General features: G+C 37.5%; 2 protein-coding genes across 2 annotated transcripts; both read left to right on the forward strand.

Moving 5' to 3' along the window:
- The first annotated feature begins 483 nt into the window (after positions 1 to 483).
- On the forward strand, positions 484 to 18921 carry LOC149784396 (uncharacterized). Its single transcript, XM_089932450.1, has 3 exons — positions 484 to 940; positions 14871 to 15631; positions 16092 to 18921. The coding sequence occupies exons 1-3, from the start codon at positions 738 to 740 to the stop codon at positions 18908 to 18910; spliced, it is 3783 nt and encodes a 1260-aa protein (XP_089788576.1). The 5' UTR covers positions 484 to 737; the 3' UTR covers positions 18911 to 18921.
- Positions 18921 to 24668, forward strand: LOC149784397 (uncharacterized). The gene has a single exon (XM_089932451.1). It carries the CDS (start codon positions 18926 to 18928, stop codon positions 20765 to 20767), a length of 1842 nt encoding a protein of 613 aa, XP_089788577.1. The 5' UTR covers positions 18921 to 18925; the 3' UTR covers positions 20768 to 24668.
- Positions 24669 to 27442: the final 2774 nt, after the last annotated feature.

A 27442-nucleotide genomic window follows, 5' to 3' on the forward strand; every position in this document is an offset into this window, starting at 1 on the left:
TTTCATTTTTCTTACATATTGGAACTAGTCATTGCAAATACTGAACGCAGACGACACCGTTTTTGCTGAAATGGACTATTTCGAGAAACCAGAAAAGGACAGTCTGTCTGCTTGTTTACACTGACATCTTCCGTTTAATTTGAAACGCGAATAAATTATTGGTATTAGAGACCACTGGCACAGTCAAGTTAGACATAATAAATTTATGAATGAAATGACGAAGTTTTGTCCCCTTTTTTGTATCCTTGATGCTTTTCGCTTGTAAAATCGGTTGTTGTTATTGTTGGGGGATGGTTACAAACAAACGCGAAACAATGTAACACACATCTGTGAAAACGTCTCGTGTGACTAGGATAATTCTTTCCCAATGCTAGTTCTTGCTGAGTTATCTCGCTTAAGTGCTCTGGAGTACAAGGCTACATGTATATACTGATATCCTGGTCTAATCGATATTCTAATCTAATAAGGCTCTTTATGCTTGTGTGACGCGCGTGTTTAAGTAGGTTAGAATATATGTCGGTGGAAGAAACGCAAACAGAAAACAAGAAAAGAGCAATGGTCCTGTGATACCATATGATATCATAACTTTATCTGCAGCAGACTGTCACCTATGTATTGGATGAAAATAAGGTCACTGAAAGCTGTATCACTACACTATATTTATCAGAAGCAGGTGTCCAAAGTATTCTCAAGGTCATTTAGAACGATGGAGTCACACCTTCGCTTTATATACAAACATGGCCGGCCATGAAACATTGTTACAGTCTAGCGAATTTCAAAACTACTTGTCAGTTCAAGTGGCACTTCGATGTCTTGCTACAGAACTTCACGAATATGTGGACAACAAACTGAAAACAATACACCAGGATATTTACAGAGAATGCTCCAAATATCCACCTTGCCAACAGAATTGTAGTGAAACTCTGAAGGAGACCCACAGGTAAGACTGCTTTAAAGACGGGGCTGGATCATAGAACAAAGATTAACTAAGCTGCATCATTTTCTCTCCGACCGCAGAGGTGAACATGCCTCAGATTATACCCATGTCAGAGGTCGTGATAAATGCTGGCCTGAGCGTTTTGCTGACCGCAAAATCCTAATAACCAATTGAAATACGATTATATTAAATAATTCATTAACTTTAAATTTATAAATGATAACGATAAGGCCTATATTATTCAGAATAGACCAATCCTTGAAGCAAGCTTCTACACATATGATCCGCCTATAACCAAATACTTTTTAAAGAGGCATTGTTTTATTCATTGATACCTGAACATGATTATAATTTTTAAAAATTGGATACACGTCCAAATATATTAGTGTAGCGGCTTCCGATGTGCCACTAATATTTTTACTTCTGTATGATGAGATATAAAAAGACGGGGTCTGGAAGAAAGGCGGCCTGTATTAATAGTTCCATACAAAAATAGGACTTTCAAAGACCTCAGTTGGCACTGAAACTGAAACTTATTAGTTACATGACTGAAATCAGGAAGAGTGTAGACAACATGAGTTACATGACTGAAATTAGGAATGGTGTCAATATGAAAAACATGACTGAAGTTAAGAAGGGTGTCCAATACATTCGAGCTGTAGATATTAAACAAAAGAAAGTCAATAATTCCAAAAAAGAAACTCTGTATATTTTGTAAAATGCACACTTCTGATGATGATGCTAACCTGTGTCTCTGTTCAGCAAATATAGGTTTACAAGGTAATATTGGACTAAACTTATCGCCTCTACCGACCAATGCCATGTCACCTCTGTCTGCATGGGTTTGAGTCTCAGCACGACCAATGTGGGTATGTAAGAAAACCTGCCAGTAGCTTCCCGTGAGTCGGTGGTTATTGGCGGAAATTTCTCGGGTTCTTCCTCCACCAGTTATACTGGCCACCATGTATAGCCTATCATATGCTGAAAATGGCATTAAACTAAAATCAACAGCAACAAAGAAATAGTGGAGATGAATACACTTGGTGTAAAGAAGGGCTTATATATCTGAAGAAAAACAATCAGACAATTTGAAGGTATATAATATTTCAACTAATCCACCCACTGTGACTCCGGTCTTGTCTTGTCCGGGAAACGAAAATACTTAGAAAAGATATGAAAAAACTTTGCACTTGATTTGAGTAAGAGGTGCTAGGCTTTATTCGAAGAAAAAAAAATCATTAAAAATATGAATTAATTAGTAATTTCTCTTATGCAGCAGATGCAATAGTTAAGGGTTGTCAAGGTGAATCATAGTCAAATGCAGGCTTGGTAGCTGAGAGAGAGAGAGAGAGAGAGAGAGAGAGAGAGAGAGAGAGAAAGGGGGTAGTTATGGATGTGCAATGCGCACCTGTTAAATGTTTAAATAATAACTGGTCGAGAAAACACAGGAAGTGGAATCAGTCTATCAAAGGATAAGATGTAGTTCACCAGAGAATATAACCTTCAGGAGAAACTTCCATTGTAGTGTTTATAGTGTTGTTGGTAACAGTAACCGTGCATCTGGAAATCTCTGGTGAAGCTATCTAGACAAAATGAAGAACCGATTTTATTTTGTTGTTCAATCACTCGACACCTGAAAACCAAGAAAGATATAAAACTATACCAATCAAGTAAGGCGTATAATAGAAAAAGGTATGAGAAAAAAGGGCATTTATGTATAAGACTCAGTGAGAAACAACAAGTACGATACTATGACAACGACAAATGGCTGGAAATTGAAAACGAAAGTATAGATTGATACGAGGTAATATAGACAGGTTTAATTTTGCCAAAGATTAAGACGAAAATATCAACCCTCTTATGCAAAGGGGTGATGGTAACGATTGTTTAAAAATATTGCATATTTCACACTGCATCGACTAAAATGCTCTATTTGCAACCGATTCCTTGATCAATTTTACATCGATATTGATATATCGTTCTGCAAGACAGTCCAGATTTTGTCAGATATTAGGGACGAAATACCAATCCACTTCCACGAGGGGATGAGTACGACGATATTTTGTCAAATAGTAGGGACGAAAGACCAACCCACTTCCACGAGGGGATGAGTACGACGATATTTTGTCAAATAGTAGGGACGAAAGACCAACCCACTTCCACGAGGGGATGAGTGCGACGATATTTTGTCAAATAGTAGGGACGAAAGACCAACCCACTTCCACGAGGGGATGAGTGCGACGATATTTTGTCAAATAGTAGGGACGAAAGACCAACCCACTTCCACGAGGGGATGAGTGCGACGATATTTTGTCAAATATTTGGGACGAAATACCAACCCACTTCCACGAGGGGATGAGTACGACGATATTTTGTCAAATAGTAGGGACGAAAGACCAACCCACTTCCACGAGGGGATGAGTGCGACGATATTTTGTCAAATAGTAGGGACGAAAGACCAACCCACTTCCACGAGGGGATGAGTGCGACGATATTTTGTCAAATATTTGGGACGAAATACCAACCCACTTCCACGAGGGGATGAGTACGACGATATTTTGTCAAATAGTAGGGACGAAAGACCAACCCACTTCCACGAGGGGATGAGTGCGACGATATTTTGTCAAATAGTAGGGACGAAAGACCAACCCACTTCCACGAGGGGATGAGTGCGACGATATTTTGTCAAATATTTGGGACGAAATACCAACCCACTTCCACGAGGGGATGAGTGCGATGATATTTTGTCAAATAGTAGGGACGAAATACCAACCCACTTCCACGAGGGGATGAGTGCGATGATATTTTGTCAAATATTAGGGACGAAATACCAACCCACTTCCACGAGGGGATGAGTACGACGATATTTTGTGAGATATTGGACATTCATGAAGAAAAATTATATTTGTAATCAATTGCTTAATATAATTTATGTCGGAACTGACAAGCGGTGATAGATGACAGCCCTAATTTGCCTAAGAATACTACCAAAATACTAGCACTCTTATATGGGTGGTGGATAATATTCTGCTAAATACTGCACAATTGTGATTTCATCATCTAACATGTTACATTTATAATCGATATCTTGATCAATTTTACATTGATACGGATATATTGTTCTGAATGACAGCCCAGATTTTGCCTAACGTTGATCATGCTTCGGTTATGAATTCCTCAGAAAGGGGAATACTATGCTGAAGGCAGGGCCATTTAAAAAAATACATGTATTGCGATAAAAGGACTTCATGTACCTAATTCAGTTTTGAATTCCAGCTGATTGGAAAATCACAGAGATAAAAGCACATTAGATATACATGATATACATTGTAAATAAGAGGAATCAATCGAAAACGACACATTTTAAAAGGTTTCAACATCTTGGTCATAATTTTGAAAATAACTGAGTAACTGAATTTCTCATTTGACACACACAATGACACACACATACACACACACACACACACACACACACGAATGTGTGTGTGTGTGTGTGTGTATTAATATTATAATAAAGAATGGAAGATTGGTTTGTTAATTAAGACGACCGAGCGTTCGATTATGATTTACTGTTATCAAGAATCTGAAGTATTACTAGAAGTTTTTCTTGTAAATTATTTAGTTAATATACCGTTATTATATTAATGTAACCAAAGCGGCTGTAACATGTCGGATGACAAATGTGCCGGTAAAACATCAAACATTACGGTATACAAGAATAATTATTACCAAGTATGCATAAATGACATTATATAAGAACAACTATTGAAAATATCTTCAAATGCATTAAAGATATGGTTGATCGATTATAACGAATCAATATTCTGTTTTTAATTTTCAATATATTCTCAAACACCCCCCCCACACACACATACACACACACACTTACAATAATTGTTCACCACCCAAAATGATCGGAATATTTTGAGTGCTTCATTAGGCATGCATCCATACACTAGCTTCCTCGTGACAAGGAAGCAAGTGAACCGCTACTACCTAGCACAGTGCTTGGTCCACGTAACATCCCTCGTTACCAATATTCCTGGTATATCAAGAAGCCTGTGAAACAAGAATCGTGGAAATGCCTCCTACAGAACGTGTGGTTAAATTCCTAATATTTCAATGAACGCAATAACTACATCCAGATAAACGGAATAGCCATGGAAACTTAGATGGCTCTTCCCCCCCCCCCCCGTATGCAAATTTATTTATGGGCCGATTTGAAAGTCAACTACTGGCTTCGGTAAAATATGATCTACACCAATGGCACGTTTCATTGATTGCGTGGTACGTAAATGAAATGGCAACATGACAGGGAAAAGCTAGACGAATACAACAAAACGGGTCATCATATTTTCGTACATAAAAATAAAGTTTTCGCAAATACGATCCATGCAAACATTTTATTTTCTCAAACCAATTGTCAGTCATCACCTTTTTTTCCATCCAGCTGCCACCAGACGCCCGGCATCAAAAACATCCCTGCAGTAAAAGCACGTAGAATCAGGAGAATGTACTAACTTTCGATAAGAGGAATAAAGCTGACCCAATAAAGCGGACCTGCAACAAAGGTCAAATAGTGAAAGGGTTACATGGAGCAAAAGAAACTAACCGTGATGACCTCCTAAAACACAAGGGAAAAGAAAACATGGAATAAATACCTTTCACAACCACCTTCCATCTGAATAGCTCTCAATTAGGTCGTGTAAACTCAAAACACTGGCTATCCAATGAATCATGTGAATTGGTTAAAATGATCTTTCCACGGAAGCCAGTTGTAGTATTTCGTAGACGTGTAAACTTGAGAGACATTCAAGTCAGGACACACACACACACACACACACACACACACACACACACACATATATATATATATATATATATATATATATATATATATATATATATATATATATATATATATATATATATATATATATATATATATATATATATATATGTACAGGGCCGGCGCTACCATATAGGCAAACTAGGTAGCCGCCTAGGGCGCTGATTTCAGGTGGGCGCAGTTTTAATTTTTTTATATTGTTTATACATTTGGAAATTGATATTTTCGCGGGGGGGGGGGGAGGGCGCCAGAATCTAACCTTGCCTAGAGCGCCAGATAGTCTGGCCGGGTCTGGCGCCGGCCCTGTATATATATATGGTTGATCTGTTAGCGATTCATTTAAGGTAATTAATACTTAAACGACTGGTGGATGCACAGATGTGACATATTGAGGGACCTATCTGTCTGTCATGAGACTGCGAATCATCTAAACTAATCCATAAACAAGGAAATTAAATCAAATTCCTTCTGACAACTTCGTTTTCGCGGTAATGAATGTACTCAGAGGTCAAGGAACAGTCTTTATTCCTCCCGATATAATCCCACAAATAGTTGCTATCTTAGCTAGACTGTACTTGGAGACATAGCCGTCTTCTCGTTTTTACCTCTCTCTTGCGGTTCTGAATATGGCAACATAGTTAGTTTCCTTATAAAGGTTTCTGCTGATAGCTTACCTAGACCTCGCAATGACACCGCTCGGATCTCTTCAGGATCAAATTTTCAACACTATCTGAGTTGGTGGATAAATCAGGACACGTGTCTGACCGAAGTTTCGATGCACACTCTGGAACACCACGCAATTTCCTTTAAACTAACGCTGGTGATTCAGACGCGGGAGGGGGCGCACATAAAACCAAATGGAGTAGACATACAGGACCGGATATTTCAAAGCAACACTCAAGAAATATGAGCTTTTTTTCTGGAACTTCAGAGTTTTGCCAGCTGCGCAAGACATTGAATCATACCCCAGTACTCATTATTCGCTTGAAAGTATGTTGACTTTAGACGGCATCAGAGGAGATGTGCTACATCCGGGTAAGAGAAGTATTCTTGCGGACAGCTTATCCATACTGGAATCATCAGTATTCTCGGAATGATCTTTGTACTAGTCGGTAGCAAAGACACTTTTTCATTTATTGGAACGGCCCATTGTTCGCTCGTCTGTTCCTTGGTCGTTGTCTAAACCTCCTTAGGAAACTTTGAGTGAAGCAACCATCAAGAACCTTGTCCTAAAACAGTCTTTCTTCTCTACCTAGCAAAGAGAAGGAGTGAAATGCATGTTTTGCCGGTGGAAAAGGTTTTTTTTTACAGTTCAGTAATCACTACGATTCCTTCTTTTTTTTTGGTGCAAATCTGGGTGTCCTACCAAGAACCAGTTATCTTCGGTAGCCCCTATTCATGCTGAAATCCCCCTTCCCAGTCGTATATCTTTTGGGGATAATTATAATTATCCCCAAAAGATATACGACTGGGAAGGGGGACTGTAATTACAGACTCATTTACCCAATTAGTCTCTTATGTTTAAATATTTCTACATCAAAATATAAAAGAATGAATCGTAACCGTCTTGTTTCTCCTTCTCAGGCAGCTGTAGCTGATTTCGCAAGGGGGCTTGTGCGGATTATAAAAGAACTTACCAATCTCTCATTAAGTGGGACCTCTCTTTCTTGTAAACCCAAGCCAACGATGCAAAGGCTAATGCCGAATTTTGGGCGTTTTCTTTAGTGATTCTTCTTTAGATGATGTGATGAAAGTACATTCTGGATACATCACTCCACTTTATCTACGTTATACCTTCTCTCAATGTCCAGATGGAGGGCATCGACGATTTGGGGCCACTTGTATCACCCCAGCAATCTGTCCAGCCATCCAGCAATGTTCATTACAACAGCATACGGACAGTAATGATAAGTTTACTTTACAGCTTATCCTACGCCATCAGCCTCCCACCTGGCTTGCAAATTTAGCAATCCAATATTGGGGCTTTTGCCTTTTTGTCCTCTTTATGGCTTTTCAACCAGTTCTCGCCTCTACCCCGCATGACAATTTAGCCTCTTTCTGAACGTTGCCTATTGATCAATTTTAATGTTGTCCACACACACACACACACACACACACACACACACACACACACACGATCATTAGGATAAAGTCTGGTATGGATGGAAAGACACAAAGGGTTTCCAAGCAATGGCAAAACACCAGCCTTTGATACTACTATGTGGCTGTAGAAACAAATTCCACAGAGTGTACTTATTCAGTCAAGCACTTGGTACCGATCAATACACTCACGCTGCGAACCTCAGCGCAGTTAATGAACCTACTGTGTGCAGCTAATGTTTTTCATTATCAATAATCGGGCTTTTGCATGTAAGTGATACTCACTAGAGTTTAACACCAAAAGTGGGGCTGATCCTCATGTTTTTGAAACGACAGTTCGGTTTTTGTGTTATTTTCTTGCATTTCTTTTGCTACTTTCTTGCCTTCTTATTCTCCATGTCGTTTTTTTCTTTATCACAAAATGTGATGATACCGCTGTAATATTTTGCAAATTTGATGAGTTTATTTAACCTCCCCTCCCCCATATTTTCTATTATTTTTCCATGTCACGGATTGTCATAGACACTTCTTAGCGCAGCATAGGTAGAATTTCTTTCAGGAGGGTCTTTTATTAAGGCTGCAAACTACTCAATATAAATCACACTGATTTATATCAGATGGTTTCACCTTAGGGCACTATTTGATAGCATTCCATATTTGATATAATTTGTTTGACCTTATTCCATATCGTTCTGACCGCTCCGGTGGCCTATTGGTTAGAGCGTCCGCCTCGGATGAGGGAGGTCGTGGGTTCGATCGCCAGCCGAGTCATACCAAAGACTTATACAAATGGTACTAACAGTTGCCTCGCTTGGCGCTCAGCATTAAGAGGTTAGTGTTAGGACTGGTCGGCCTGGTGTCAGGATAATGTGACTGGGTGGGACATCATGCTAAATGTCTGCGGAATGATGTCCCAGTGCTAGACATCACTATAAACTGCACACTGAAGACGTCGTAGCGATATGACTGAACAATTGTTAAAGCTGCCTTAACAATCCAAATCACACACTCACACCATATCGTTCTTGGACGTTTTTCATTTCTGCCAGCAGTCTCAAACTCGGCCACATTGATTATTTAATTTTCGATTGCTACCTAGTACAATTTACTGATTGTAATCAGACTGCTTTGTGCGGCCGCAAGCAATTCAGAATACACGCGTATTCGTGAATGCAGTCGCATCGAAATTATTTTGCTAGCACCACCAGAGACACCTGTTACGATCAATATAGCTCCGACAATAATACCGATTGGTTGCGTCTACGATGGCTGATGTGGTAGTGATTGCAGTCATACGAAGAAGAACAGTTGCCACCACAGCAAAACCGCAAAAATCATATACAACCAAACATGCACGTCTTTGTTTCACGATCAGCGTAGTTCTCTTGGTAGTTTCATTTTGCAACTGTTGTTCCGCTTCGATGATTTTTTCGCGTCGGTAAAACTGAGGATCTGTCAAAGTTCTTCTATTAATGATATAATCGCGCAATTTAATTGCACAACAGGCAGACATTGTCCACTCTCTTCACCTCGCGTAGTCGCAATACACACTCGCACTTCTAACCAGTTATTGTATTTTACTGGCACATTTGTCATGCAGTTATAAGAAACCGACTGCTTCGGGAATACTTGAATCTCCGGTGATTGTACGTTCTGGTGGTCTGACTCCCCTTTCTTTCATAAACACACCGAATACGCCCATGCCTTTCACAGCCAACGACAGTCTTTGCCCAATTACAGTTACCCGAACAAGTACATCCATTTTGGATAACAGTCGAGACCTGTCTCTACTCAGCTGAGATAATGTTGGTTTAAAATATTCGATGACGAATGTAATTGGGGCGGATAAGTCAGGGAATGCTACTTCGCCATTGTAGAAACAATTCCGAGGAGGTTTTGCATCTTAAGCAGTTAACACTAAGTGCACGTGCGTTGATTCCAAGCAGGCCTCGAGTTGGTTGTGATACATCAGAGTGATTCCAAATTGCAACTTCTTCTTGACTCTCGACAAAATTATATAACAGCTCATACGAGGGTTTTATTTACAGCCCTTCGACGCAGATATTCCACGACAAGCGGAGCAAATTTTTTAAAATCAATTTTAACATTACCGTTATCTTATTCCATCACATGTATATAATGACATATCTAATCTTAAACACAAACACCAATTACGGTAATGTATCCATCCAGATAAACGTTGCGTGCTTCGAGTTGAATGTCATCTCCGGTGACTAATTATACTAATAATGCAGCTGTGTCAAACTTAGAATCTTTACTGTCCGGCCTCTGAAAACATAATATTAGTGGTACAAAACTGAGACCAAAATACCGCTTATCATTTAGCAAGATTTCCACACGACCCCGCGTATCTTTAGTTCCAGTAATGGTAAACAAGTATGCCCACGTTAAACGTTTTTAGTTTGCCAGTGTGATCTTCAAAAATCACAAGGTAACTTGGGTCAACGCCAACAACATTGTCTCAAACTCAGTCAAATAGGCTTTAGTGGGAAATCGGCTGAAATCCACACCAGCACCGTGTCGTCGAGTACAGTAACGTTCGTGAATGTTAATAAACGTTATTGTATTGTATTACACGTACTTTAATGTGAAATCAATAAGTGTCTGAGGTATTGGTGAACGCTCCAGTGCACACAATGCTTCAAGAATAAGATGCCCGCATATGGGTCGATCTAACCATGTCGAATAAAATAACGGTTGTTTACCGTGCACGGCACTAGTGCCCCGGGATAAATAATTAACAACTGCAATGGGCGACGCAAGTCCATATGAGTAAAACTACAAACGATGTTAAGGTGTCACCACGTATGCGATCCAGCATGTGCCAGGTCCTGTTGCTTAATCCAGGTTGACGATGCCGGTTCCAAGTGTTCGTGGTCCATTGATGCATGTTCATCTCGCATAAAAACACCACGATCGATTGATCGATTTTCCGCACGAGTAAATCAAGATTGGTTAATGGATACTTGATATTCTGCGAGCGGGTAATTGAAGACCTCTGTCCGAGGGTGTTCATCAGCTCGTGCCTGGGAATCGATAGCCTAGTTCTTTGTAATACGGCTGCGAGAGGATATGCGTACACGAGAGGCTCAGCCTCTAGCCACCTTTTCAAAGCCATTCCTGTAGTAATTCTGACAGCCCCTATCGCTGCATCTTTTTCAACCGATGGAGTCGCTCCTGCCAACAAGGCTGGAATAGCTTCAAGGAATGGAAATATTCCACCAGTCTTTTGCATTTGTGTCACCTCTGACTTGAATAATTTTAATGTTACTGAAGTATTGTCGTATTTGTCCGCATTAAGCTGAACGAGCTGTGTTTTGGTCAACCACACGGGAACATATCCAGTTAATTTGGCATTAGAAAGCTTCAGTGTGACTCCACAATTGCTTCTGATTGCGGTTTTGGTTTTATAAAATTGATTTTCGGTAAGGGCGACCCTCACTTCCTCATATGACATTATTGTCTAAATACATAATAGGTTTAATTATAAATCTGAGAAGATACTACTAATTATACACGGGTGCGTCAATTACCCTCATTCAACCACCAGCGCCATCCAACAACAGAGTCTTGTTAGAAAGTATCACAGCATAGCATCGATAGCCAGCAGTACCAGCTGCACCGACACGTGCATAAAAATACATACCAATGACGGACTGTTTTAACAACTCCAAGTGTACCAGTGAAAAGTAATAGATTGGTTACAACATGAAAAAGTCGCGTTGGGAAAATCGCAGACCCGTGTCAACGTTTTGATACCCGCCCGTGTAAGATCACATATTTTGATATGCACGTGCAATACGAGGAGAGCCTTCTGGATATATAAGCTGAATTTCATCATTCCTGATGACTGTTTAACAGCAAAGAAATTTTAAGCACTTCTAAGTAATCAAATATCATTTTACTCTGTGCCTAGTCATTATCCCGATTTGTAAGTTGAAGCGCAAAAACAAAACACGTTTGAAGCAGTGAGGCCATGCCGGGTACTTATTTGCCAAGTAAATTTTCATGCAATAGCAGTTGGTAGGTTTTCATCTGTGGTATGTGCGAGAAATTACAACGTCGATGTTTTTCTCGACTGCATAAAAGATAACAAACGTGATGCTGAAAACAAATGAATCATTCGGGAACAGGCCACCAAACGGATGTGATCGGATATTAGGCCAAATGTAATACACTCGCAGCGATGCTAGTGTGATCTCAAGTGTGCGTGATTCCCCGGTAGTAACAAAGTCACACTAAATTATCGTTTTGTGAATCATCTAGGTAGGGCTATGTGCTGTATTTACAACCACCGGTTGCATCACAGTATTGATTTCAGGCAAAACAATTACCGTCTCAATTGTTTCAGAACTCGTAACAGTGTATACATCACAAATATCTTCAATGTATCAGAGCACGGAATATGTCCCTGTTCATAAGATCCTTGATAATAATTTCGGGTGCATTGTTCCCCTCAAGAACTGATCCCACAAGGATTTCCAATCGATCCGCAAAGTCGTTAGGGTCACAAATACCACCAAGGTATTCTCATTTCTTTGGATTACGTTGCTTTGCTTTTTCTTTTTACCTGTTCTCTTATCAAGCTAGATTGTTCACAGTCTTCTACTTATGCCCGTTTCGGTCTTACTGGTGGATGTATTTGATGTTTTGTTTGTGTACGTCTTGGTAACGGTTACTGTGCCAACTTTTGTACCTGTTCATCTATCCATTCTGACCATTTTTCCAATGTAGAAGGTTTAGATGCAGGTTTTTTTCTTCTTCTCCTGATCTTCTTTCTCCCAATCTTGACGTTCTTGCTATTTTTTCTCATCTCACGTTCTAATTCTTTTTACTCTTCACTTATTGACATACTCCTATTGATCCCCTCCTGATATACCCACTTGGCCCAGTTGTGAGTATCGTTGAGTCAAATAGATGATGTCCATGTTTTTGTGCCAACCTCGTGGAAACATATTTGCGGGATTGCCTTCTGCGAGATCGTCGTACACAATAAGACTTTTTGCTTGCATGCTAAACGTTAATGGTAGCGGCTTCGTCTTTGGTGGAATAGAAATGGACGGAACCGTTGTTACTACTTCTCAACGATTTTTTTTTTATCACTTAACCCTTTTTGAAAATTCCATAAAACACCATAACGAGGTTGATCACCATTCGACGGTGTCATCACGTACAGCCAATCCCCACTGCAACATCCTAAAACCATATTCAGCAGCGGGTGTTTTTCTCAGGATCCAACGGGGCCAATGTTTAGCTCACGAAATGAGTTTGGAAATGTGGTTCCATCACCATGCTTGGGCGGTTTAGTTGTTGCTTGTGCGGAGAAATCAATGACGGAAAAATGTTTGAGTTTTCCAAAGTTATCTGCGAACTTTGTTTTGCGTAATGCCATTGAAAAATGCAATTTTTATATGACACAATCATATCTTCACATTGTGTACGATGATACACGTAGACACGTGCTGCAAATCCAACTCGAGTTCAGACACGTAATGGACGATCAGCGATTAGGGAACGTGCGCTCGATGTGGAGCCAAAAAGATTACGTTTTTTGGCGGACACGCCCACTCGAGGACGCGCAGGGTCGGCTAAACATTCATGACTTGAATGTGATTAATCCATCAATGGGAGAACGAATCGTACGATGGGTCATCAAATGAGGTATACAAGATGTAAATTGTTGTGCAGATCATTGAAAACAATTTACCAAAAGTCTTATGGAGTCTAACAAACGTAAACGTAGTTAAATGAATATTCTTCTTTCATTTCTTTTGATTTCTGATGGAATTAATCAAGGTCTTTATATTAATAACGAGAAGGTCTAACACGGTCCTGATATCTACACTCAAGTTAATGTCATTGTAATAGATCATTGTAATTGCAGATTCCCGAAAGGTATTTGCCATTCTATACTAGCCTCTTATCTACACAGTTTTATTGTTCTAATCACAGTTAGAGATATCGCACCTCACATTCAAAAGATGTTGGTCTAATCATCCGTTACAACTTAAAGTATTCAAATTTTAAATCTTAACATCAAACGATACTAGATGATATGAAGTCGTGATTAAATTTGGTGCAAACTTTTTATTTAATCATTGGTTAATTTCATATTTGCAGAAAACAAAACATAGCTGTAGTTCGATTTGTACCATCGACACATGCACTGACGCACACGGATATACACATTTAAAATAATTTTCATGAACACAATATGTGTGTGTGTGTGTGTGTGTGTGTGTGTGTGTGTGATGTTTTTAAATGTATTGTTGTTTAAAATAAAACTAAATATAATACATAAAGAATATACTGGTGATATTTAATTAAAAATTTACGTTCGCAAAATCTGTTGACGTAATACTGGATTATATATTTACTGCTACTGTCCATACTCTGTCTGTCTGTCCATAAACATAACACCGTTCAAGCTGTTTTAACCAAATTGGTGCACACTTCAATCGAGTTGCACAAGGGTATCTTTAGATAGAGAGATGATATGTTGCAATGGAAATCCTTCAGCTGTTGCCATAGACACAATGTGTAGCATAAATAGTATATGTAAGTAGGCTCTACTCAATAGGGTACTACCGTTAAGTAGTATCGAACGGGCAACACGGTTGAACCATAAATTACTTTCAGTAGAGGTCCTAGCATCTACTTGATTCTTGCAAAAATTAAGATCCAGACACGCACGTGCTATTTAAGTAATTATTTACCGAATGTAGTGTTTACATTTGATGAAAATTCATTTAAGCTAATTGAGCTCAAATGTGTAAAAAAGGGGAATTTAAAACACTATTTGGCTTATATACATATCATAAAGCCAAACTTATCAGAGCTATACCATCATGAGAAGATTATAAGATGAAAGTTTATTGTAAAATAGACCAATAAACTATAAGAATTCAGCTATTTATATATTTGTATTTTCACAGTAAGATCTACTCTGTTAATGATTGACAGGTGGTGTGAAGCGTGTAAAGAATGGAAGAGAAACATAGCGAAACACGTTCGGACGAGGAGGAGGAGGAAGATGGACATTTATTGGGATAAAATGCGTTCATGTGAATGGCCAAACAACCATAGAGAACTTGGTAAAATCTTTGCTTATAGATATTGGGAGGAAGGGAAACTGAACGATGTGCCGACCTACCTCGCAATACTCGAGAGTTGTAATGATTTCCGACTGTCAGACTCTGTTTTAGATCAGATGCAGAAAATCAGAGATGCTAGAAATACCTACATAGGGCACAACGCAGCTCTGGAATTATCCGACAGTGACAAAGCACGAATATTTGCCATGCTGAAACAGTTTGTATCTGCAACTGAGATTGCTCAAGCAATCAACGCATCGTCATTAATACAAACTTTTCATAACATTGAAAAAGGGATAATATTTCAAAGCAGTCAAGAAGTTGCCTATCGCATACAAAATATTGAAGAACAAATACAAATAGCAAAGTCAGAGGAAGATACAAACAGTTGTTTTCAGTTGATATCAAAAGATGTGGTTAAACTTGAAAATGACATAAGTGTAGCAACAATATATCCAATTATTCCTTACAAAAGGAACTCCAACACCATTCGTTCCGATAGAAACTCCACCACCATTCGTTCCGATAGGAAATTTCGACGGCCCAGTACATATATTTGGATCTGTACTATTTTGATCCTTCTCCCCGCATTTCTGTCTCCTTGGACGGGAAAAGACGCAACGAGAGCAAGTAAATCTATCTATGTATCTATCTATCTATCTATCTATCTATCTATCTATCTATCTATCATGGCATTACGTTATGTATTCTCCTTGTACCGTGAGAACTGTTTACGGGTTTGCTGATGAAGGAAGAATGTAAGTAAAATTAACGTGCCTGATTACTGAACTTGTTTCCACATTAAAGATGTACTGTATTATTTTACAAAGTGCTTTTATCAATACTATATTTGCTATTTAGAAAACAGGCGACACTTTTAATTATTTCCGAAGATGTTTCGTATTTTTTTAACAATGCACAGCACTAGTTTAGTTGTAGTAGACTACTGAATAAACATAATTTGACACAAAGAACAAGAGAAAGTGACTTTTTCGCATTTAAGCAATATATATATATATATATATATATATATATATATATATATATATATATATATATATATATATATATATATATATATACTTCGCAGCTTGTTTATCAGAAGAATATTCTCATCCTCTGCGACCAGAGCTATACATGTCTCATTATATAACTGGACACCAGGAGCTTGTCGGAAGACAATGGCTATTACAGAACATCACTGAAGCAATTTTGAAAGAAGACTTCTACCATACTGGTATTTTGCTCGTTGCAGATATGGGGTTCGGAAAGTCTGCATTGGTTTCCCACACTGTGTGTGCTGACTCTGACCAGCCTGGAAATGAACTGAGAGCTAAGCTTCTTGCTTATCATATCTGCAGATTTGACGCCGCCATTACAAAAAGGGCAGATCTATTTATTCGACGGCTTGCTGGAATGATTGCAAATTTAATACCCCAGTTTGGCTCAGTACTCGAAACTGAGTATGGAGTTCTCAGCTACTTGAACTCAACAAAGTGTAATTACGATCCAGTTGGATGTATGGATCAGAGCATTGTTTTCCCATTGTCAAAAATCGAGTCGAGTATAGATAAAATCCAGAGAATGATCGTAATGATTGATGGCTTAGATGAGTGTGAAGACACAGAAAACAATATAAATGAAATACTCGATGTATTAGAGCGGACGGCGTACAGATTTCCAGCTTGGATTAAGTTCATTTGTACAACCAGAAACATCCCAAGTATTATCAGCAAAATGGGAGATTTCCATGTCATTCAGGTTAGTGCGAACGATACCAGAAATAGAAAAGATATTTATGATTTCCTGGTCAGATACTTGGAGAGGGACGAGACAATTGTCGAGAAATTATTAAAAGCGTGGGTATTCGATGAAATGACGAAAGTCATTAACAAACTAGCTAAAATGAGCGCTGGAAACTTTTTGTATGTACACCATGCCCTCAAATACCTGAAACAGAAAGACATTTTGAGCATAGAAACGATACCTAATTCATTGGACAAAATATATCAACTTAATTTTGAGCGTGTCTTTGGTAAAAAGGATGATCACTTTCAGTGGGCAAAGAAAGTCTTGGAAGTTTTAAGTGCATCCAAAACACCAATGACAAAGGAAAGTATTTTCAAAATACTAAATTCTCAGTACAAAAATCTTAGCAGAGATATGTATGACGAAGAAATGCATTACTTGACACATTTTGTGACCAGTGCAGCTGATAACTGCGTTTTTTTCACGCATATTTCCATGTATCATTGGTTAACAGATATAAAGAGAAAGGGTACATCATATTTTATCGACAAAAAGAAAGGGCATTATCTAATTGCAAGGTACCTGTTCAATTATGTCAAGAAAGGAAACAAGTACAATACTACTGATATTATAGACCTTGCAGTCCATGTGTCTGAATCAAAACGGGACGATTTGGTCAAGTACTTCAAATCGCTTGCACCTAAACTATTTAATAGCATGTCCAGTTCTACTTCATTACTTCACAAATTGGCTGGTAGAGTAAATTCATACTTTGCTACTGAACTGTGTCTTCAGTTTATTAAGGAAGTTGATAGCCAAAGCGAGGACGACGTAACTCCAGCTTTTATCGCGGCAGGAAAGGGGAATAAAGATACTCTTCAAGCCTTACTGGATGCTGGAGCTGATATATCATTTCGGAGACAATTACCCGAGCTTTCTGGCTCATTAGAAGATGCCGTGTTGATTACAAAAACCAGAACATTTTGGGGATACGGTTTACTAGACATTGCGGCGCAGCATGGCCATGTAGATACGGCTCTTCTTCTACTCAGTAGAAACAGAAATTTAGCAGATGTTATGAACGAAATGAATGTAAGACCGCATCATCTCGCATGTGAGTTTGGACATATAAAAGTGCTAGACGCGTTTTTGAAATTTGACGTCCAAGTTGCTGATCAGCGCTGTCTCTACAACGCGGCATCCAACGGACATAAAAATATTGTACGGAAACTTCTTAATTTAGACGTGAAGGATAGCTGCGTTCCCTGCAACGGTAGCATGTACTGGGTGAGTGTGACTGAGAACAGACTTCAGGCCGAGAATCGTACAGTGGATATTACGAAAGATATGCTAGATATGTCAATTTTAAAACCCAAAAGGAAGCCCTTTGATGACTGGTGGACAATATCTTGCGAAACAGCGCTTCATGCAGCATCACGATTGGGCTTTACTGATATCGTGCAACTGCTTACATTTCAGGGACATCATGCAATGTCATGTCGAGATAGGGCAGGAAGGACTCCTTTTCTTACTGCCATAATACACAACAGAACAGAGGCTGTCAACCTTCTATATCCTCTGGCAAACTTATCTGACAAATGTCTGGAAAGAGACCTAACATATGATGAAATCACGCAATTAAGTAAATTCGAAATACAGAAGCTTTCGGAAGGAAAATGTCCCAATGGTTCATCTGTGGTGCATCTCATATCAAGGTATGGGTTGTATAATCTAGCACTTAATTCGCTTTTCCGTGCTTTGGATTGGGAAGAAAAAGATAATGAAGAGAACAGGCCAATTCATCATGCTGCATGTCATTCTGGTATAGAAATGATTATAGCTCTCAAAAAAGGTTTGCATGTTGATTTGTTTTCTCGCACCCCTAACGGATCAACCGCGTTTCATCTCGCGGCTTTGTGTCGTCCACGTAATTTAATTTGGCTGCGTGACAAAAATGTTACACGCCTGCCGCAGCTGTATGACATTATGAACCGTAGCATTTTACAATATATATACATTTCTCCGTTGCCTAGCGCTTTAAATGACGCTGTTCATTTGGACGTACACAGAAGAGTGATAATGGAGACGTTATTTTCACTAGAAGATATTACCCATGTGGATTCCAACGGTGCTAACATCCTTCATTCAGTAATTGGTTAGGGATATTTTGCATCAATGATTGGCGTGTACTTGAAATATCACGATGAATTTCTGCGCTTAAGCAGGAGACACGACAGCTTTAACAAGACTCCATTAGATGAAGCATTTTATAATCTGCCTAATGATACTTTGGTCGTCAAACACTTACATTACGGTTTCAAAGAAGAAGAGATATTGGAAACCTTTAGCAACATTAGCGATGGGAAGTATTTTACCTCTTTATCACCAATTGAAATATCGATTTCATACTTTGTAAGAATCGTGAGTAATCATAGCGGACACCATCAGTTCAGAAAGTATGTGCATGATGCGATAAAAAAATCTAATGTATTTTTAACACGTATTTTCTTATTGTATATGAAAGCACATCACGTTCTTGATTACAGAGGTTACTCTCCTTTGCATACATTTATGTCGATTGGGAGAAATCCGTTCATGGGACAAATATTCCTTGCTAACAGTTCGGAAGTTATTAGGTGCGGATTGCCGCTTGAAAAATCACCTCTTCATCAAATTTCACTGAATATAAATAATAAATTCTGGTTCGTTGATTCAGTGAAAATGGGGGAGTTATTAGAGGGTGTGAAACCAGCTTATTTGGAGCAATGTTTTGATACTGAAGGATATAATGTACTCCACAGGGCCGTTGAAGGTGGAAACTATAAGCTTACGGAGAACTTCATTGGTCGAGGACTTAAATTCACCGAAAAGGATAGATTAATTTCAAATTACACCATGCTAGGAGCTCTGGCTAAATATTCCTTCTACAAACCCAGCTTACAGCAAAAAGAGTTCGAAATGTTCCATGGATCACAATTTTGGTATGCTGAATCGGGAAATATGAATTATGACTTGACATTACTTCTGATTCTTACAAGGTTGAATGGGGATGGTTATCTGACATACAGTCATATTTGTAATACATCTTCTGCTACATTGTCACTAGTTCATCTGGCTGCTGCTAATGGACTCCATAAAACTTTGGAATACATTAGTAACAGCTGGGGTAAGCGAGCATTGTCGTGTAGAAACAGCGATTTAATATCTCCTTTGTACTTATCACACATTTTTGATCAGCATGAAACAGTCCAATATTTCCAGACGCAAAACGTTTCATTACATTTTCCCAAATTAAAAACTGAAGTGCCCTTGGCCCACGTTTTATTTTATGACATTGGTAATCTAAAGCGTGAAACTGTAAATTGTCTTAAGGGGATCCTGCGGTACTATATTAGAATAAAGGACGTCCCATATAATGTTTTTACGATTTTCAGAGCCTTCCGATATCTAATCGAGTCGCATTGTTCCAAATTGTCTCCAGTAAGTGTTATTTATTTGAAAGCACTTAAAAAAGTCTCTTCAAAATCATTCGTTGATTTCTTTCATTTATTTCAATCCGAGTTAAGTAGAGATATCAATTTTTTTACACGTTTAAGAAAGTCTGAAAAATTTGTATCTATAAGATATATAAGACATAACCTGGTTCAGTTCGTTAAGTACGTATTTGCCGAAATTTATGCACGTGAAACACAGCAATTACGATCGCAATTTAAGTCGCAGTGGCTTTACAACCATCTTCTATACACTTTTCCATGGATTAAGAAACATGACATTGTTTCTTTTGTTTTTGACTTTTACTCATCAATAATTGATCAAAAGTTAGATTTTACCAACCTGAAAATTTTGACTCGAATCGGTCGCTATCGTGAAATGTGGACTAGTAAAGACGTAGTACCATTAGACATCACCACAATGCAAAAGCAAGGGGAAAAAAATATAATCTTTCCAGTGCCAAAATTTACACCGGAGCAGTTTCTATCCCTGAAAGCCTTTTCAAATTCATCAGATGTACAGTAAATAAATAGAAATACTATGTCCAAAGCATTTTGTATGTCATTTATATATTTTCAATGTGATATTATAATAGAAGTTATATCGAGGTTTCCAGTCACAATAAACGTACTATTGTCACCACATGTAAGAATTTGAGGGATAAATTCGCCCGTGACGCTTATTGATGTGCATGTAGTGTGAAGCAATACAGGTGTTCTTGAACAATACCTTGAATAAAATTAAATGCACTTAAAATCGGAGACTTTAGCGATACAAGATAGCACAACAAGAAATTTAAGGTCAGTATTTAATAAAATTTGTGGTGATAATATCACAGACTGAGTGCCATGCAGTCATTCATTGTCTTTCTTTGAATTACTTCACTATTCTCCGCCCCACCCGCCGCCTACACACATCTCCATCAATAAAAGTAGCAACGTTTTGTTTGCTTATTTGATCAATGAAAAGAACTAAAGAGTACCTCTCTATTTCCTTGAAATTCAAGATTTGATGCCGCAACGTCCTTACGTAATTACTGTGAATCAGAGATTACAATACACGAAACCTTTTGTGCTTGGTAAGATGGTATTTATGCATCATATCGCTTAGAAGTTATGAAAGAATGTGCTGCAACGCAGCCATTTTGTGACCTTTTATTTCTAGCTATATATACTGAAACTTATCATAACAGACACTCGAAAATGAAGTACACACTTAAAATATGGACATTTTGTTTACTTTTGAAATAGGTTTTAACATAACTGCTGGAGAAACAACAACACATACAAAATATAAAATCTGGCTAACCCTTTGCTCCCAAATATCAAAATTGATCCTAATTTGACCTGTAAACTATGGACTGAGTAGACAAAGTAGATGTGACCTCATCTAGTTCCAAAAATTCAATCCTAAACCAAAGCTCATATCATGAGCTCAATGTGGGTACGGGAGAAAGCTTGCCATTAGCTTCTCGTGGGTCGGTGGTTCTTTCTGGGGTTTTCCGGGGTTATTCCTCCACCATTTATACTGGCCGCCATGTATAGCTTATCTTGTACTGAAAAATGGCGTTAAACCCTACAACATCAACATCAACATATCAGGTGCAAACATATAGATGGTGTACGAGACAGTTACCTTTATTGAAGTTAACCTATTCCTACTGGAAAGTAAAGTTCGTCGATCATACACCTGCCTCGTTCACAACGTCATCATTCCTTATCGGTACTTGCTAAGCTTAAGTTTGTGTTCACTTGAAAATAGGAGGAAACTCTGTTTATTGTTGAAAACAAATTTATTGCTATATAGCTAACATCTAAAATTGATATTTACTAATTGTGACATTAAAGAAGTTGGAGAGTTATATTTTTTTTTAAAAAGAAGAAAGGGACAAGCATCATGCTACCAGCACCAGGCTTAGACGTTTCTACAACAAAATGTCAAAACGTAAACAAAGCCAATGAAGATCATACAGAGTACAATGATGTAGAGAACAAAATAACACAGGTTTATCGTTTTCTGAGTCTTTAGGAGAGTTGTTTTCAATATGGACAAATCCTATATGTATGTATGTATGTATGTATGTATGTATGTATGCATGTATGTATGTATGTATGTGTGTATGTATGTGTGCGTACGCGTAGGTAGCTACGTATTTATGTTATTTGGATGGATTGATTGACTACATAATAGGCGAAATATCGACTTAGGTTATATTTGTCGTACCAGTTATTAATCCATATATGCATGCAACAATGCATACATATTGTCCATAAAGCTGTATAGAAGAGACATTTTTGTTGAGTAAAATATGATGAACAAAAGTTGAGGTAAAAGTTTTCCTCGCTAATTTGTAAGATCTTTTTTATGTTTTTTGCTGACAACGATATTTTCAATCGTTTGTATGTGCGTGAGTGGTTTATTATGTAAATACAGAAGCTGTGTACTTTTCAGATCCTTAAATGTAGCTTCCACGCTATTGTTTATAAACATACATTTGTACTATATTGACCTTTATTTTTTGTTAGCGGACAGTACACATTCAGTAAGCTTTGGGACCGTGTATTAATTAAAAAAGCAATGATTTTCTGCCTCGCAGAAAGATTTGCTTTAGAATGTTGTTCAAAAGGAAAAATAAACAAAAAGACCAAAATTAAAATAAAATCTTTGTTTAGCCCCAAACAGATGAATATTAAAATTAAGTGAACTGAACGTTTGCATTATCTTCACACTGCGGTCACCATTAACTGTACCTCATGTTTTGCCTCGTTTGTCCAGTTTTTATATTTGTTTGCTATATCTTGAAATGAAAATCATTCTTACAACAATTCAGGAGTGGCATCGGTTGTTACTGGCGTAGAACTTGTTATATACTCAAATTTGTATTGTGAATTTTCCTAAATCTTGTTTTAAAATAAATTTATTTGGATAGAACAATTACTTGCACTATCAATTCCTGTTCATATTGGTTTTGTACTCCACGCCGATTTTGCTAAATTTATATCGTGTCTTTATTTTATGGGCTATTGTTGTAGCTACTTGTTTTCTTTTAGTAACACTTAATTTTTATTTTTACCTACTCTTAACCGTTTGTTCAGGATGCTATATGTACTAACATTCGTATTTCCAGTCTAATATCAACATTTTTGTAATGAAGCAAAATGGATATAGCAAACATATATCGTTAGACAAAAAGAACGATCTGAAGAAAAAATAGAAATGTTGCAATGAAAGTTTTTAAGAAATTTTAGAAAGTGCAGATATTAAGATTCTAATTTGAATCTGTATAATGATTATCATAGAGATGATGATTAGTAGAATTTTTGTATTATCTAATTCTAAATTGTATTGCCTTTAAAGAAGGCTATCGTTGTTAGCATTTTGTTATTGTAACTCATGTTGTATATCTTTAGTAGAGATTACTATTATTCTTATGTACTACAACATTTTTACATTACACCAAATATATATTACTGTGTTTCTTGTATATTCAAATAAAGAAAGGTAGCAATATAGTTCATACGTAAGAAAAACTATCTGCGTCAGCAATATTCAACGCTCCATACGTCACAGGCATAATGAGAGGGATTATACACTCAGAACCAAAGTTTTGCGTTGTAAACAATTTTTGACTGGGCAAATTATTCCTGGAAACGGAATGCAAAATGGAGAACCTTTCGTAGTTTTTCGGAAGTACGAACGGCTTCTGAGCTCCATGAACACGAAAGTTGAACCTAGGTGTTATATGCCATGACCTATTAAGGCAAAGCAAATGAGCGGTCAGTGTAGGAAAAACTATATGTACGTTCCGCTCTCGCAAGCCTAGTCAGAATTGCTACGTTGCAGGCTTCAGGTTCTGACATCCTTTTTACAGGTAAGAGAAATGTATATAGTCTTAGTTTAGAATTTTGTTTCCTAAATGCCTTATTACATTGACAATTGACAAAAAACATACTGAGAAAATATTAGACTCACGTCTAAAGCGTTTGTGATCTTTAATTATAATATAATATAATATTAGTTTTTAAATATAGTGTGTCATTTTATTTAGAATTTTTTAATTAGAGGACTTTAAATGGTTCTCTACCAACTTTATGCTTAATTTAGAAACAAAGTATCTTTTAAATTAAAGAAAATAATATTTTTGTTTTTTAGAACAAACATTCGATAAAATACCAAAATACTTTGATTGCAAAAAATGTTGGTAATAGTTTGTAACATTTAATTCTTAATCATTTTTGGATTATTGGTAACTTATTCAGCATTTAATTCTAAAATACAGAAATGTCAGATTTGTGTGATATTGGTTAGCTTGAAATAAATATAACATTTAATTATATACCTTAATTGTTTAATTTGATTTGTTTGTAATTTTTCTATAATGATTGATGTTTGACTTTAATAAAGAATTGCTACGCTGCAGACTTCAGGTTACGACTGTCTTTTTTATAGTTTGAACACCGTACCTCTCGCACATACCAGCGATGTAACACCCATATCACAGGAGTGACACCGCCCGCAAAAAGGAGGCCAGATTGATGTCTTTCTCTCTTTCTTTCTATCTGAGAGTTGTCCCATCAATATATTAGGCATGATAAAAAGAACATAGTCGAATAAACTGACCACAACAATGGGCTAAAAAGATCCATTGACCATTCCTTTCGCAAACGAAATACAAATCATCAATAGAAAGGCATCATATAATGATCAAATTCATGATTTTTTTAAAAGACCTTTATCAGGGCCTCATATTTGTATATGTTAATGAAGATACAATTTAAAGGATATGCAGATGTAGAAAGTGTGTGTGTGTGAAGTGTGTGCAGTTTGGAATTTTAACGTAGCTTTAACAATTTTTCAGTCATATCGTTACGATGTCTGCATTGTGACAGTTTATAGTAATGTCTAACACTAGGCATCATGCCGCAGACATGTAGGATCATGTCCCACCCAGTCACATAATCCTGACACCAGACCGACCAGTCTTAACACTAACCTCTTAATGCTGAAGGCCTAGTGAGAAATATGTTAGTACCATTTGTACAAGTCTTGGTATGACTCGGCCGGGGTTCAAACCCGCGACCTCCCGCATCCGAGGCGGAAGCTCTTACCAAGATGTCACCGGAGCGCTCTTGAAGAAAGTGTCATTCTAATGTCATCACCCACGCATGAAATGATTTATCTTCATTTCAGTACAGATAAATACTCTTACAGGTTGTCATTCTTGGTTTGGATAGATACATCGTCATCACTCGCCTTATCGTCATTAGCATGAGTCACTTATCACAAAGGACATCTACTTTTGTGAAAAGTTTTCAGCTATCTCGGCGTTAGGGATTGAATTAAGTCCCAACTTAAATGAGTATTCGGATTTTTTAAAATGGTTATTGTAACCAGCAAAGTTTACCATTGTTTGGATCATATTCTTTGGTAAACGAAAGCACATTACTTCCAAATGCAATGATGTATGTTACGCATGCGCGCCAGTGAAGTTGAGTTCATAGTAATACATTTCATCGGGACTATTGTACAAGATTATTATAATAATCATGATTATATAGGAATCTGCATTTGACAAGATTAATCTTATAGAACGTTAAGAACTATAGAATTTCCTCGTCCTTTAATACTTGCAACATTTAATCGAATGCAATTCTTCAGTTCAGTTATAAAACGGCGAACTTTTAAACACTACAGTACATCTAATAACATTGATTTATATTACATAGGTATGACTGTAAAATTTAGAATAAATATTAGAACATCTAATAAATCAAACAATTATGTAACATAATGCTGACAATTGTATAATTCACGTACGTCTACAGCCGAAGATTTCGCTCTCGTAAAGTGGACAGATTCCTGACAAAACCTTTCGTGTCGTGAAATTTACTGTCTACCTCGAGTCTATAAGTACAATGGCTATAGGGGCAGGGGCCATTTTTTATGTACAAATGTAATGCCTCAACCTGCGACATCAAACAATCATAAAAAATCAAATGCACAAGTGAGGTACAAAAAGTCCATATTTTTGGATACCTATATTAAAACAAAGCATAAGAATATTATCCACTTGACCAGGAAAGTCAATAGCAGTTCATAGTTGAAGAAGTTTATGCACCCCAATCCTAAATTTCTACCTGCTAGTTTCATGTACGAAGGTCATTTTTAACACGATGTGATGCTCACAGTGCAAACACAAGCCCTTTTCCTAGATGACAGTTCTGCAAAACAGTGTGTGCTAAACAGGCTGATGCAACTGAAAATAGTTGTCATCCAAGCCGTTTTTGAAATATTCTACTTGCCCCAAAGCCATGTGTTTACTGCTATGGAAGGCTAGCTCTTCTTCATCGCAGACTATTGGAATTTCACTATCAACATACTGCAGAGTAACTATGGAAGGTGTACATGCCTGACATCAATTTTAAGAACAACACAAACCCAAAACACTCAGTTTACAAATATATCCATATCTTCAAATAATAAACAATAATAGCTGAAAAAGTCACACCATAGCCTTACGTTAAGAAATGTGCCAGGGGCCAATTTACGAAACTGGACCCTGCCATCTATGGCGTAATCCACAGCCACAGCTCTAGCTCCAGGTATATATGTTTTCTTATTGGAAGAAGTTTGCTCATGCAGCATGGGGTGAACCGAAATCAGTATTTTGAAATAACGTAGTCCGTAGATAAACCACTCTCCCGTAACGCTGTACGTGGAAACAAAACCCGAGCACATCTTAGATCAAATATAATAATTGAACACTATACACAATTCCGTGACCGTATTCTTCCAATGAAGTGGCCACCCAGCTTACTATACTACTAATTGATGAATAGTTGGAAAGTTTTTAAATTAAGTGGAGACCTGCCACAGATCATACTGAGGAGGATATATATATATATATATATATATATATATATATATATATATATATATATATATATATATATATATATATATATATATATTAAATCAATAGACAATATGAGTGTTAACTATATATATATATATGTGTGTGTGTGTGTGTGTGTGTGTGTCTTAAACATAACTCTAAGGTGTTCATCAATCTTTTACTAATTGTAGAATCTACGTAACCAACCAGGATTAAAACGATTGAGACTGACACCAACCCACTCAGATACAGTTCTTAATTCTTGAGAGCTTAGAACCTGTACATTTGCCTCCACCAGCTCCACC

Source organism: Sinohyriopsis cumingii, chromosome 14, assembly GCF_028554795.1.
Source record: "Sinohyriopsis cumingii isolate HCF-2022 chromosome 14, ASM2855479v2, whole genome shotgun sequence".
NCBI classification, from domain to species: domain Eukaryota; kingdom Metazoa; phylum Mollusca; class Bivalvia; order Unionida; family Unionidae; genus Sinohyriopsis; species Sinohyriopsis cumingii.